This window comes from Coregonus clupeaformis, unplaced genomic scaffold, assembly GCF_020615455.1.
Source record: "Coregonus clupeaformis isolate EN_2021a unplaced genomic scaffold, ASM2061545v1 scaf0096, whole genome shotgun sequence".
In the NCBI taxonomy this organism is placed as follows: Eukaryota; Metazoa; Chordata; class Actinopteri; order Salmoniformes; family Salmonidae; genus Coregonus; species Coregonus clupeaformis.
The window spans coordinates 291,153-306,077 of record NW_025533551.1 but is presented as its reverse complement, the minus strand read 5'-3'; the positions used below and the strand labels follow the sequence as shown (position 1 = coordinate 306,077).

Here is a 14,925-nt window from a genome sequence, read left to right as displayed (position 1 = left end):
AGGAAAATAAACAATCTAGCTCAGCACCAGCAGTAATACCGGAAATAATGAAAGCACCAACAAAACTAAGTAGACTATGGGAGGGAGCATTACAAAATGATTGGTACAGATGGGCACAGTATTCAGCTAAAGTCATTAATAAGAAAATGGATTGTCTAGTAGGCTCCCCCTCCCCATTAAAGGAACTGATGGTAATACCAAGTCCACATAGCCACAGGGACTGTGCTGACTTTAAACGAAACTTCTGTCATCTCAAAAGATCAGAGAGACCATATTGCCCTGCAGAATGCTTATCCTTCTTAGGAAGTCCTGACCATCACAAATACTATAATCAAACAGGATGGGGGGAGTGGTGTAAAAAATTAGATGTCAGAAGAGAACCCAGAAAAATGGAAGCACCGGAAAAATATTGTATAGATTATAATCAAGATTATGAATGCTATGCGGATGGGGAGCATGATTTGGGAGAATTTAGGGGAAAGTGTGAGACCACATGGCACCTAAATAATTATATGTCTTGGAATGCAGATACTCCGTGCAGAGCAGTTTATCAGGCGGCGGGATCGAGCACTGGAGTGATAGCTACTAGTGGAGGGCCTGGTGACCCTGGGGAATGTGAGACGCAAACACTGGCAATGCCACTGATCTCTCCTTATGAGGATCAATCGGTGGCAGTGGCAGATTTCTTTTGGATTTGTGGAGGACAAAGAATTAGAGCCACTTTGCCTAAAGGATGGAAGGGAATATGTGCTAGGGTACAAATGATTCAGGAAGTGGTTATATCAGAATGGGAGGTGGAAAAAACAACAAATCAGGACACCCAGGACAATAATAAAAGGGTAAAAATGAATGAACATGACCTCAATGTATACTTAGATGCAATATGTCAACCCAGAGGAATTCCAAATGAATATAAGGCAAGAGATGCAATTAAAGCAGGATTTGAATCAATATTTGTCTGGATATCACCTAACAAAAACCTAGAATGGATCAATTGTATTTACTATAATCAACAAAGGTTTATTAATTACACAGACTGAGTTAAAAGCTCTGGGAGAGCAAGTACAGGCTACAAGTAGAATGACATGGCAGAATAGGCAGGCTTTAAACTGGCTGTTGGCAGAAAAAGGTGGAGTTTGTGTTATGTTTGGGGATGAATGTTGTACCTTCATTCCCAATAATACTGCTCTGGATGGTTCATTCACTGAAGCAATGACTAAGCTCAAAGGACTACAAAAAAAGTTAAGGACAATGCTGGGCATGATGCTCACACTTGGGATTGGATGGACTTAACTTTGGGAAAGTGGAGAGCAATGTTTACGAAAATGGCAATCATGATAGGCATAGCACTTGTAGTAATGGGAATGGTCTTTTGTTGTGTACTACCTTTGTTGAAATCACTTTTGATCCAAACCACAGTAAGGCAACTGACTGTACAGACAATTGTTAATAAGTCAACCAAAGAAATACACCCTGTTCAGGGAGCTCCAGGACAGTATGTTAATGAATATGGAAAGCCCTGTAATATAAAAGGAGGACCAATGGACTGCCCATTTGGGAATCCTGAATGTCTGTATGGTGTTATCCCTGGGGGTGGGTGGGCCTGTCATGGTTACAAAGCTCAACAGCAACAATTGGAGGTTAGCTTAGAGGGAAACCTTCCGGATTTGTACCCAGTACGTGACTGGGCTCCTTGCCCTCATCAGGATGGGTCAGACAATGAGGAAGATACATTTGTCTAAATATATATTCTTATAAAAATGTAACCACAGATGGCAAGGCTGAGAATAAGTATATGCACATGCTTACACTCATTTTATGTTAACTTTTGTTTTATTGGTTGGGACTTAGAAAGTCCCAAAGGGGGGAATATATGGATGATTTTCTATATATGGATGATTTTCTAGTACATATGTTGTAGAATTAAACACCTATATGCCTTAAATGCTTATGGATTGAGAACCAGTTGAAGGGTCAAAACAGAGCAGAGACATTTCTTTAGCGCAAACTCTGTGCTTTTGATAACACCCTGCAGCTGGTCTGGGTATGTCATGACATGTGATGAAGATACAACTCCTCGTGGTGGCTGTGTGGAGATTGGAGTAACAATGGAACTAGTGTTATCATTTGTTTGTGCTTATGACCTGACACATAGCCACATACACAGTCACAAGGAAAAACCATAGCGGATCAGGGTCCTGGGAGGATGCTTTTTGGGATTGGCTTAAATGTATGTGGTTGAGAATAGGTTATGGCCATGACATGTTTAAACCATGTTTAAGTATTAATTGATATGTTTTATAATGTGTTGTGAAATGATAAAGGTAAAACAGAATGAACATGATTGATACTTTGTACTCCAGATGTATGTCTGGATAGTGAATATAGTTAATACAGAGTGTGATTGTTCTTTAACGTACGTATGTATAGAATTTTTTGAGTCACGCCACTAATAAGAGACAGAAGCCCCACTTAGAGAAATGCACCTAGCCCCGTGTGTAGCCAACATGTGATACTGAAAGATGTTATTCATTCACATAGAGAGGAGTAACTATGTATGTTGTATAAGCATGACTATGCATTTGTGTCTGTATAAAAGGAGAGCTCCGGGTCAGGGCAAGCAGTTGTTCCATGGAGCAAGCTCGGCTTTGTTACACAATAATAAAGTCTAATTTTTGGATTCACAAGCTCCAGTTTCTTGAGAGAGATTTTTGAGTTGACTACTTTTGAGTCAAATATTTATACGACAATATATTGAAGCAACATCTCAACATCTGTCAGGAAGTTAAAGCTTGGTCGCAAATGGGTCTTCCAAATGAACAATGACCCCAAGCATACTTCCAAAGTTGAGGCAAAATGCCTTAAGGACAACAAAGTCAAGGTATTGGAGTGGCCATCACAAAGCCCTGACCTCAATCCTATAGAAAATGTGTGGGCAGAACTGAAAAAGTGTATGCGAGCAAAGAGGCCTACCAACCTGACTCAGTTACACCAGCTCTGTCAGGAGGAATGGGCCACAATTCACCCAATTTATTGTGGGAAGCTTGTGGAAGGCTACCCGAAACGTTTGACCCAAGTTAAACAATTTAAAGGCAATGCTACCAAATACTAATTGAGTGTATGTAAACTTCTGACACACTGGGAATGTGATGAAAGAAATAAAAGCTAAAATAAAGTGGTGATCCTAACTGACCTAAGACAGGGAATTTATACTAGGATTAAATGTCAGGAATTGTGAAAAATTTAGTTTAAATGTATTTGGCTAAGGTGTATGTAAACTTCCGACTTCAACTGTATGAGTTTGAACTGTAAAAATGAGAACGCAGAAGTACCTTTTCTGCGTTGACTTAGTTCAGGTCCAGTATTATTCCAGAGTTTCACCCACTCTTACCCCTGAGACTTTGCATTTGAGTACCAAAAACAAGGCCTATATATGCATACCCCTAAAAAACAGTGGCAGTTATTGTCTGCAAAGTTTCTTATCAGATACTGTTTGTTCACATATGCAACATAGAAAACTTAAAACTCAACCAATCAAAACTCTAAAAATGTATTCACTTTGACACGTCAATCTCATGTGTTTGACTTCATTCACTCGTGACTACCCAGAAAAATTGTTAAATTTCTGGCAACATTATGTTTCTGTCCAACTCAGAACAAATGTTACGTTTAGTTGCCAATGCTTGTCAATAGACTGCGAGAGCTGTTTTTGTGTGAAATGTTTTGACATAGATTGAATCAAACAACCGGAAGCATATCATCTCAGTAACTATGTTTATTTGAAAGTCAGTCCTTTAAAAAATAGTTACATACTGAATTATATACAGTGGGAAGAACAAGTATTTGATACACTGCCAATTGTGCAGGTTTTCCTACTTACAAAGGATGTAGAGGTCTGTAATTTGTATCATAGGTACACTTCAACTGTGAGAGACGGAATCTAAAACAAAAATCCAGAAAATCACATTGTATGATTTTTAAGTAATTAATTTGCATTTTATTGCATGACATAAGTATTTGATACATCAGAAAAGCAGAACTTAATATTTGGTACAGAAACCTTTGTTTTGCAATTACAGAGATCATACGTTTCCTATAGGTCTTGACCAGGTTTGCACACACTGCAGCAGGGATTTTGGCCTGCTCCTCCATACAGACCTTCTCCAGATCCTTCAGGTTTCGGGGCTGTCGCTGGGCAATACGGACTTTCAGCTCCCTCCAAAGATTTTCTATTGGGTTCAGGTCTGGAGACTGGCTAGGCCACTCCAGGACCTTGAGATGCTTCTTACGGAGCCACTCCTTAGTTGCCCTGGCTGTGTGTTTCGGGTCGTTGTCATGCTGGAAGACCCAGCCACGACCCATCTTCAATGCTCTTACTGAGGGAAGGAGGTTGTTGGCCAAGATCTTGTTGACCGTCATCTAGAACTTCTTCCATTTTCTAATAATTGCGCCAACAGTTGTTGCCTTCTCACCAAGCTGCTTGCCTATTGTCCTGTAGCCCATCCCAGCCTTGTGCAGGTCTACAATTTTATCCCTGATGTCCTTACACAGCTCTCTGGTCTTGGCCATTGTGGAGAGGTTGGAGTCTGTTTGATTGAGTGTGTGGACAGGTGTCTTTTATATAGGTAACGAGTTCAAACAGGTGCAGTTAATACAGGTAATGAGTGGAGAACAGGAGGGCTTCTTAAAGAAAAACTAACATGTCTGTGAGAGCCGGAATTCTTACTGGTTGGTAGGTGATCAAATACTTATGTCATGCAATAAAATGCAAATCAATTACTTAAAAATCATACAATGTGATTTTCTGGATTTTTGTTTTAGATTCCGTCTCTCACAGTTGAAGTGTACCTATGATAAAAATTACAGACCTCTACATGCTTTGTAAGTAGGAAAACCTGCAAAATCGGCAGTGTATCAAATACTTGTTCTCCCCACTGTATATTACATTTAACAAACAAACTGCACATATTATTGTCTAACCAAGTGAAAGTCAAACAGGATGTGAGAAATGAGGGCTGACACTCTGTAAGCTGCCTTTAGACAAGAAAACAATCAAGATAAAAACAAACAAACACACAACAAGTATTATTAAGCAATGCTGTTGTCTGAGTTGCGGCTTTATCACTGTTTTACATCATCAACATTTGCATATACACTGTCCATTTGATCCATACTGTTCATCGGATCGTTTGGACCCTGTAAAGAGAAATGGGGAAATCAGGCAGGGAAGGTAGGGAAAGGTATATCATGAAGCTATGAGCACAACACTAAATGGCTATCATGGTAAACATATATATTACCCACTGGCCACAGACGTCAACTCAACGTCTATTTCACGTTGCTTAAATGTCATGTAATTGAAATGACGTGGGAACGTTGAGTCAACCAGTGTGTGCCCAGTGGGTAAAGACCATTAGGTCCAAAGCTGATGACTTATCAACAGTCTACGTATACTATCACTATAAAGAGTACTGTCAGTTTAAAACAGATCTGCTCAGGGTGCTGTAATGTACCTGGACGTTGCCATAGACGGGCTCATCGATGACCTTTGGAGGAGGAACTTGGGTGTCATCTTTCTTCTTTGTAGTTTTGACTCTGTGGAGATAGGGGAAGACAAGTAGTTCACTGACACTGTAGGTCAACTCAAAGAACACATTTTAGAGTAACGTTCAGAAGAAAAAATGAAATATGTCAAACTAGCAATTTACTAAAGAATGTTTCATAGTTTTAAGCATACCTTTCAGGTTTGGTCGTTGGAGATGTGATGGTGAAATTAGCATAATATCCAGACTCTTGCTTAGTGACGACACACCTGGACCTATAAAATCAATTATGTTGTTATTTTAGTGAATGTTGGAAAAATATATTTAAAATGTATCTGCAACGATTAATAGAAGGCAGAGGACATCATGTTGCTAATGAAATTGATCAATGTCAGTCAAACTTGAGAGCATCCCTCTGGGGACACCCATCAACCGGACCCACCTTTTCCTGTACTTGAAAGAACCAAACACTCCCCAATACAGAAACCAGTAGAACTGCAACCACTGGGACCGCAATGGCAATAGATATGGTCATGGACAGCCCTTCCTTACGCACTGTGAAAAACATTCTGATTAGGACTGAGGAATATTTATTAATTCACTCTTTAAATTTATATTTTTTACGTTAGTCATTTAGCAGACACATTTATCCAGAGCGACGGAGCAGTTATCGTTAAGTGCCTTGCTCAAGATTTTTCACAGCTCAAGGATTCAAACCACCAACCTTTCGGTTACCAGCCCAACGCTCTTAACTGCTAAGCTACCTGCCTCCCAACGCAAAATCAACAGACCCTTTCTCAAATTGAGTTTTTATTTATTTATTTAACCTTTATTTAACCAGGTAAGCCAGTTGAGAACAAGTTCTCATTTACAACTGCGACCTGGCCAAGATAAAGCAAAGCAGTGCAATAAAAACAACAACAACACAGAATTACATATGGGATAAACACAACGTACAGTCAATAACACAATAGAAAATCTATATACAGTGTGTGCAAATGTAGTAAGTTATGGAGGTAAGGCAATAAATAGGCCATAGTGCAAAATAATTATAATTTAGTATTAACACTGGAATGATAGATGTGCAGAAGATGAGAACTGGAAGGAATGGCGGCCAAAGCAGGTGTTGGCTTTGGGGATGACCAGTGAGATATACCTGCTGGAGCGCCTACTACGGGTGGGTGTTGCTATGGTGACCAATGAGCTAAGATAAGGCGGAGATTTGCCTAGCAGTGATTTATAGATGACCTGGAGCCAGTGGGTTTGGTGACGAATATGTAGTGAGGGCCAGCCAACGAGAGCGTACAGGTCACAATGGTGGGTAGTATATGGGGCTTTGGTGACAAAACGGATGGCACTGTGATAGACTACATCCAATTTGCTGAGTAGAGTGTTGGAGGCTATTTTGTCAATGACATCGCCAAAGTCAAGGATCGGTAGAATAGTCAGTTTTATGAGAGCATGTTTGGCAGCATGAGTGAAGGAGGCTTTGTTGCGAAATAGGAAGCTGATTCTATATTTAACTTTGGATTGGAGATGCTTAATGTGAGTCTGGAAGGAGAGTTTACGGTCTAACCAGACACCTAGGTATTTGTAGTTGTCCACATATTCTAAGTCAGACCCGCCGAGAGTAGTGATTCAAGTCGGGCGGGCGGGTGCAAGCAGCGTTCGATTGAAGAGCATGCATTTAGTTTTACTAGCGTTTAAGAGCAGTTGGAGGCTACGGAAGGAGTGCTGTATGGCATTGAAGCTCGTTTGGAGGTTTGTTAACACAGTGTCCAATGAAGAGCCAGATGTATACAAAATGGTGTCGTCTGCGTAGAGGTGGATCTGAGAGTCACCAGCAGCAAGAGTGACATCATTGATATACTCAGAGAATAGAGTCGGCCCAAGAATTGAACCCTGTGGCACCCCCATAGAGACTGCCATAGGTCCAGACAACAGGCCCTCCGATTTGACACATTGAACTCTATCTGAGAAGTAGTTGGTGAACCAGGCGAGGCAGTCAATTGAGAAACCAAGGCTATTTAGTCTGCCAATAAGAATGCAGTGATTGACGGAGCCGGGTGGATGAAGACGGCTGCACAGTACTGTCTTTTATCAATCGCGGTTATAATATCGTTTAGGACCTTGAGCGTGGCTGAGGTGCACCCATGACCAGCTCGGAAACCAGATTGCATGGCGGAGAAGGTACGGTGGGATTCGAAATGGTCGGTGATCTGTTTGTTAACTTGGCTTTCAAATACTTTCGAAAGGCAGGGCAGGATGGATATAGGTCTGTAACAGTTTGGATCTAGAGTGTCACCCCCTTTGAAGAGGGGGATGACCGCGGCAGCTTTCCAATCTCTGGGGATCTCAGACGATACGAAAGAGAGGTTGAACAGGCTGGTAATAGGGGTTGCGACAATTTCGGCCGCTAATTTTAGAAAGAAAGGGTCCAGATTGTCTAGCCCAGCTGATTTGTAGGGATCCAGATTTTGCAGCTCTTTCAGAACATCAGCTATCTGAATTTGGGTGAAGGAGAAGCGGGGGGGGGCATGGGCAAGTTGTAGCGGAGGGTGCAGAGCTGGTGGCCGGGGTACGGGTAGCCAGGTGGAAAGCATGGCCAGCCGTAGCAAAATGCTTGTTGAAATTTTCGATTATCGTAGATTTATCGGTAGTGACAGTGTTTCCTAGCCAGTATGAAAAAATAAAATAAAAAATAGATGTATGCATTCACTAACTGTAAGTCGCTCTGGATAAGAGCGTCTGCTAAATGACTTAAATGTCAAATGTAAATGTAATGCTACAGGATGCAAATTTCTGTTTGAAAAAGCTAGCCTTTGCTTTCCTAACTGATTGTGTATATTGGTTCCTGACTTCCCTGAAAAGTTGCATATTGCAGGGGCTGTTCGATGCTAATGTAGTACGCCACAGGATATTTTTGTGCTGGTCAAGGGCAGTCAAGTCTGGGGTGAACCAGGGGCTATATCTGTTCTTAGTTCTGAATTTTTTGAATGGGGCATGCTTATTTAAGATGGAGAGGAAAGCACTTTTAAAGAACAACCAGGCATCCTCTACTGACGGAATGAGGTCAATATCCATCCAGGATACCCGGGCCAGGTCAATTAGAAAGGCCTGCTCGCTGAAGTGTTTTAGGGAGCGTTTGACAGTGATGAGGGGTGGTCGTTTGACCGCAGACCCATTACGGACGCAGGCAATGAGGCAGTGATCGCTGAGATCCTGGTTGAAGACAACGGAGGTGTATTTAGAGGGTAAATTAGTCAGGATGATATCTATGAGGGTGCCCATGTTAACGGATTTAGGGTTGTAACTGGTAGGTTCCATGATAATTTGTGTGAGATTGAGGGCATCTAGTTTAGATTGTAGGACGGCCGGGGTGTTAAGCATATCCCAGTTTAGGTCACCAAGCAATACGAACTCTGAGGATAGATGAGGGGCAATCAATTCACATATGGTGTCCAGGGCACAGCTGTGGGCTGAGGGGGGTCTGTAGCAAGCGGCAACGGTGAGAGACTTATTTCTGGAAAGGTGGATTTTTTGAAGTAGAATCTCAAACTGTTTGTGCACAGACCTGGATAGTATGATAGAGCTCTGCAGGCTATCTCTACAGTAGATTGCAACTCCGCCCCCTTTGGCAGTTCTATCTAGACGGAACATGTTGTAGTTGGGAATGGACATTTCTGAATCTTTGGTGGCCTTCCTAAGCCAGGATTCAGACACTGCTAGAACATCAGGGTTGGCGGAGTGTGCTAACACAGTGAATAACTCAAACTTAGGGAGGAGGCTTCTAATGTTAACATGCAAGAATCCAAGGCTTTTGCGGTTACAGAAGTCAACAAATGATAGCGCCTGGGGAGTAGGAGTGATACTGGGGGCTACAGGGCCTTGGTTAATCTCTACATCACCAGAGGAACAGAGGAGGAAAAGAACAAGGATACGGCTAAAGGCTTTTAAGAACTGGTCTTCTAGTGCGTTGGGTACAGAGAATAAAAGGGGCAGATTTCCGGGCGTTGTAGAAGAGATACAGTGCCTTCAGAAATTATTCTCACCCCTTGACTTTTTCCACATTTTGTTATGTTACAGCCTGAATGTTTTATTGATTAAATTGAGATTTTGTGTCACTGGCCTACACACAATACCACATAATGTCCAAGTGGAATTATGTTTTTAGAACATGAAAAGCTGAAATGTCTTGAGTCAGTAAGTATTCAACACCTTTGTTATGGCAAGCCTAAATAAGTTCAGGAGTAAAAATGTGCTTAACAAGTCACATGTTGCATGGACTCACTGTGTGCAATAATAGTGTATAACATGATATTTGAATGACTACCTCATCTCTGTACCCCACACATACAACTGTCTGTAAGGTCTCTCAGTCAAGCAGTACATTTCAAACACAGATTCAACCACAAAGACCAGGGAGGTTTTCCAATGCTTTGCAAATAAGGGCACCTATTGGTAGATGGGTAAAAAAAAGCAGCATTGAAAATCCCTTTGAGCATGGTAAAGTTATTAATTACACTTTGGATCGTGTATCAATACACCCAGTCACCACAAAGATACAGGCGTCCTTCTTAACTCTGTTGCCAGAGACAAAGGAAACCGCTCAGTGATTTCACCATGAGGCCAATGGTGACTTTAAAACAATTACAGAATTTAATGGTTGTGATAGGAGAAAACAGAGAATGGATCAACAACATTGATACAGTGAGGGAAAAAAGTATTTGATCCCCTGCTGATTTTGTACGTTTGCCCACTGACAAAGAAATGATCCGTCTATAATTTTAATAGTAGGTTTATTTGAACAGTGAGAGACAGAATAACAACACAAAAATCCAGAAAAACGCAAGTCAAAAATGTTATAAATTGATTTCCATTTTAATGAGGGAAATAAGTATTTGACCCCCTCTCAATCAGAAAGATTTCTGGCTCCCAGGTGTCTTTTATACAGGTAACGAGCTGAGATTAGGAGCACACTCTTAAAGGGAGTGCTCCTAATCTCAGTTTGTTACCTGTATAAAAGACACCTGTCCACAGAAGCAATCAATCAATCAGATTCCAAACTCTCCACCATGGCCAAGTCCAAAGAGCTCTCCAAGGATTTCAGGGACAAGATTGTAGACCTACACAAGGCTGGAATGGGCTACAAGACCATCGCCAAGCAGCTTGGTGAGAAGGTGACAACAGTTGGTGCGATTATTCGCAAATGGAAGAAACACAAAATAACTGTCAATCTCCCTCGGCCTGGGGCTCCATGCAAGATCTCACCTCGTGGAGTTGCAATGATCATGAGAACGGTGAGGAATCAGCCCAGAACTACACGGGAGGATCTTGTCAATAATCTCAAGGCAGCTGGGACCATAGTCACCAAGAAAACAATTGGTAACACACTACGCCGTGAAGGACTGAAATCCTGCAGCGCCCACAAGGTCCCCCTGCTCAAGAAAGCACATATACATGCCTGTCTGAAGTTTGCCAATGAACATCTGAATGATTCAGAGGAGAACTGGGTTAAAGTGTTGTGGTCAGATGAGACCAAAATTGAGCTCTTTGGCATCAACTCAACTCGCCGTGTTTGGAGGAGGAGGAATGCTGCCTATGACCCCAAGAACACCATCCTCACCGTCAAACATGGAGGTGGAAACATTATGCTTTGGGGGTGTTTTTCTGCTAAGGGGGACAGGACAACTTCACCGCATCAAAGGCACGATGGACGGGGCCATGTACCGTTAAATCTTGGGTGAGAACCTCCTTCCCTCAGCCAGGGCATTGAAAATGGGTCGTGGATGGGTATTCCAGCATGACAATGACCCAAAGCACACGGCCAAGGCAACAAAGGAGTGGCTCAAGAAGAAGCACATTAAGGTCCTGGAGTGGCCTAGCCAGTTTACAGACCTTAATCCCATAGAAAATCTGTGGAGGGAGCTGAAGGTTCGAGTTGCCAAACGTCAGGCTCGAAACCTTAATGACTTGGAGAAGATCTGCAAAGAGGAGTGGGACAAAATCCTTCCTGAGATGTGTGCAAACCTAGTGGCCAACTACAAGAAACGTCTGACCTCTGTGATTGCCAACAAGGGTTTTTACTTTCCACTAAGTCATGTTTTGCAGAGGGGTCAAATACTTATTTCCCTCATTAAAATGCAAATCAATTTATAACATTTTTGACATGCGTTTTTCTGGATTTTTTTGTTGTTATTCTGTCTCTCACTGTTCAAATAAACCTACTATTAAAATTATAGACTAATCATGTCTTTGTCAGTGGGCAAACGTACAAAATCAGCAGGGGATCAAATACTTTTTCCCTCACTGTAGTTACTCCACAAAATTAACCTAAATGACAGTGAAAAGAAGGAAGCATGTACAGAATAAAAATATTCCAAAGCATGCATCCTGTTTGCAAAAAAATAAAAAATAAATGACATGTATGTCCTGAATACAAAATATTATGTTTGGGGCAAATCTAACACAACACATCGCTGAGTACCACTCTTCATACTTTCAAGCATGGTGGTGGCTGCATCATGTTATGGGTATGCTTGTCATTGGCAAGGACTAGGGATTTTTTTTTTTTTATAAAAAGAAACAGAATGGAGATAAGCGCAGGCAAGATCCTAGAGGAAAACCTGGTTCAGTCTGCTTTCCAACAGACACTGGAAGACAAATTCACCTTTCAGCAGGACAATAACCTAAAATACAAGGCAAAATATACACTGGAGTTGCTTACCAAGACGACATTGAATGTTCCTGTGTTGCCTAGTTAATCGCTGCCAAAGCTGATTCTAACGTATTGATGTATTGATTCAGGGGTGTGAATACTTATGTAAATAAGATATTTCTGTATTTCATTTTCAATAAATTTGCAAACATTTCTAAAAACACGTTTTCTCTTTCTCAGTATGGGGTATTGTGTGTAGATCAGTGGAGGCTGCTGAGGGGAGGACGGCTCATTATAATGGCTGGAACGGAGTAAATGGAATGGTATCAAACACATGGAAACCATGTGTTTGATGTATTTGATACCATTCCACTAATTCCTCTCCAGTCATTACCACAAGCCTGTCCTTCCCAATTAAGGTGCCACCGACCTCCTGTGGTGTAGGTAGGTGAGAGAAAACAAAATATTTCATCCATTTTGAATTCAGGCTGTAACACAACAACATGTGGAATAAGGCAAGGGGTATGAATACTTTCTGAAGATATAGCATGCTTTTTAGTCCAAGACTAGGCTTAATCTGGTTCTGGGAAACTGGCCCTGAGAGTCTACTTACGTTCTGTGGAGGTTAGTGGGACAGTAGTCGTGAAATCAACTGAGAAGAAGACAAAACAACATCAGCCCATCTTTCACCTTTGACAAAGGCATTGTTATTGCTGTTATCAACTGTGTCAGGTTCACTGGTCCTTTCTAAAGTAATATCTGATTCAGAGCAACAGTTTAAATTCTGTGTGTACATGAAAATTCTAAGCTGAATATTTCACCTGTGTTTGACTTGTCCTTTGGTATGGTTGGAATAGTCCCGGAGGTTCCTGAATGGAAAAATACAGTAGGGATTAGTTTCCTCCAAATCAAATGAATGACACTGCACTGAACAAAGCCACTTTATATTGCATCCTCTACTGCTTACCAGATATGTTAATGTAGACAAGTTCTTTAATAAAACTGAAGTTGTTGGCTCCAGTGGCAATTCTGAAGTAGAAGGGCCCCGTGTCGCCATTTTGAATTCTCTTGATCTCCAGGGAGCAGTTTCCCTTACTGACATTTCCTATCAGCATGGTCCTGGTCTGAAAACTCTTGATGACGAATGTGTTGTTGGGGTGATAGAGGAATTCATTCTTGTCATTATCAGTGATGTTTAGTTTAGTTGGTCCCAGGCGTTTCCAGTAGGCCTGGATAGGCTTTTTAGATGGGGACGTGGGATAGGTAACATTGCATGGTATGGTCACATCATCTTCCATATTGGTAGGAACAACCTTTGGGTAATTAACTTTCCAATCCACACCTGTGTTTGAATTAACAACAAAAGTATTAGGATTATTCAATTCGTGTGGTTTAGACATAGCATAAGGAAACACTGAGTGCGTATTGACATAAAAATGAATCACTTACCACTAGCGCCAGAGGCCTGAGACAAAATGAGCATCATCTCAATCCACATTAATGGTCTCATCTGGTCCAACAGAGAGATTTTAAAGTTAACTCTAACAAATGACGCACCAGATTCCTAATATCGTTTACATTTTGTGTTAAAGATGCCTGGTGTCAGATGGCGCACCCATCATAATTGTGTCAACCAAATACAACATTACCACTGACCAACAAGCATAGCATAGACTGTAAAGCATCGGGAAATAATGTTGGTTCAGCAACAACAAAATAAAACAACAGCAATAACAAAATAATAATAATAATAATAATAATAAAAACTCTAATCCACGGAGGATACTCACTGTGTGGTGAAAAGAGGTGCCAAAACAGAAGGCTACAGGTCCAAGGAAAACACTAGTAGTGACCATGGCACCGGCACATATATTAAAAGCAGTTATAACAAGAGTGGTGTCAAAAGTATTATGTGTACATTTCCTGTTACAAAAAAAGAAATTTGAGGAAGTTTTGTGTAAATGTGTAAACTGAAAGTGACTGTTGGCTAATTACTTGAGACCCTGCTAGCACATAACGTTCTGAGAACCATATGTTTCTTAGAGCTTGGTGAGAGCGTGGGTGTCCTATGGTTATTTTGCATACAACCTTCCCACAACATTCTGGGAATGGTGCAGGATACCCAGCTGGCACATTACGTTTTGAGAACCGTATGTTTCTTAGGTGGGAATTTCAGTACTTCAGCATATTGTTTTCTACAGGTTTTCTCATGGTTCTATTTAAAGTCATGTTCTCAGAACATTAAGAAAACTTTCCATAAAAACCACAAGAAAAAAATTTGTGGGCAAGAACGTTACATTTTTTCTTTTTTTTACATTCCGTTCTCAGCATCAACAAAACTCTCTCTATCGACACCTAATCTTAATGAGTGCTTGTTTCCTTTTAAATTGGGCCTGTTTGTATATCCTGGTGGCGCAGTGGACTAATTTCATGACTAGAAAACAGAAGATCATAGGTTTGAATCTCACCGATGCCGTGCCACAACAATAAAAAACACATTCAAAAAAAGCCTTAACAAATGAATTTCCATGTGTCCTATCTGTGTTCAAAACAGTTAACCAAAACTAAGCTAGCAGTGTTATTGAAACATTTTCAACGAACGTTATTTAATTACCTTCAAATAGCCTATAATTTTTGTTCTCATAACGTTAATAAAACCTCCCAGGAAAACATTCAGGGTTACATAATGAAACGTTCTCAGAACCTCCCTGTACCCTAAAAATT

The 14,925-nt window shown here is 41.0% G+C and overlaps 1 protein-coding gene across 1 annotated transcript; it reads right to left on the bottom strand.

The window, feature by feature from the left end:
• Positions 1 to 4,873: 4,873 nt before the first annotated feature.
• Positions 4,874 to 14,435, bottom strand: LOC121586121 (myelin-associated glycoprotein-like). Its single transcript, XM_041902615.2, has 9 exons — positions 13,992 to 14,435; positions 13,651 to 13,711; positions 13,169 to 13,543; positions 13,023 to 13,070; positions 12,815 to 12,853; positions 5,986 to 6,098; positions 5,738 to 5,818; positions 5,514 to 5,595; positions 4,874 to 5,196 (listed from the first exon to the last, which is right to left on the bottom strand). Exons 1-7 carry the CDS (start codon positions 14,055 to 14,057, stop codon positions 5,798 to 5,800), a joined length of 723 nt encoding a protein of 240 aa, XP_041758549.2. The 5' UTR covers positions 14,058 to 14,435; the 3' UTR covers positions 4,874 to 5,196; positions 5,514 to 5,595; positions 5,738 to 5,797.
• Positions 14,436 to 14,925: the final 490 nt, after the last annotated feature.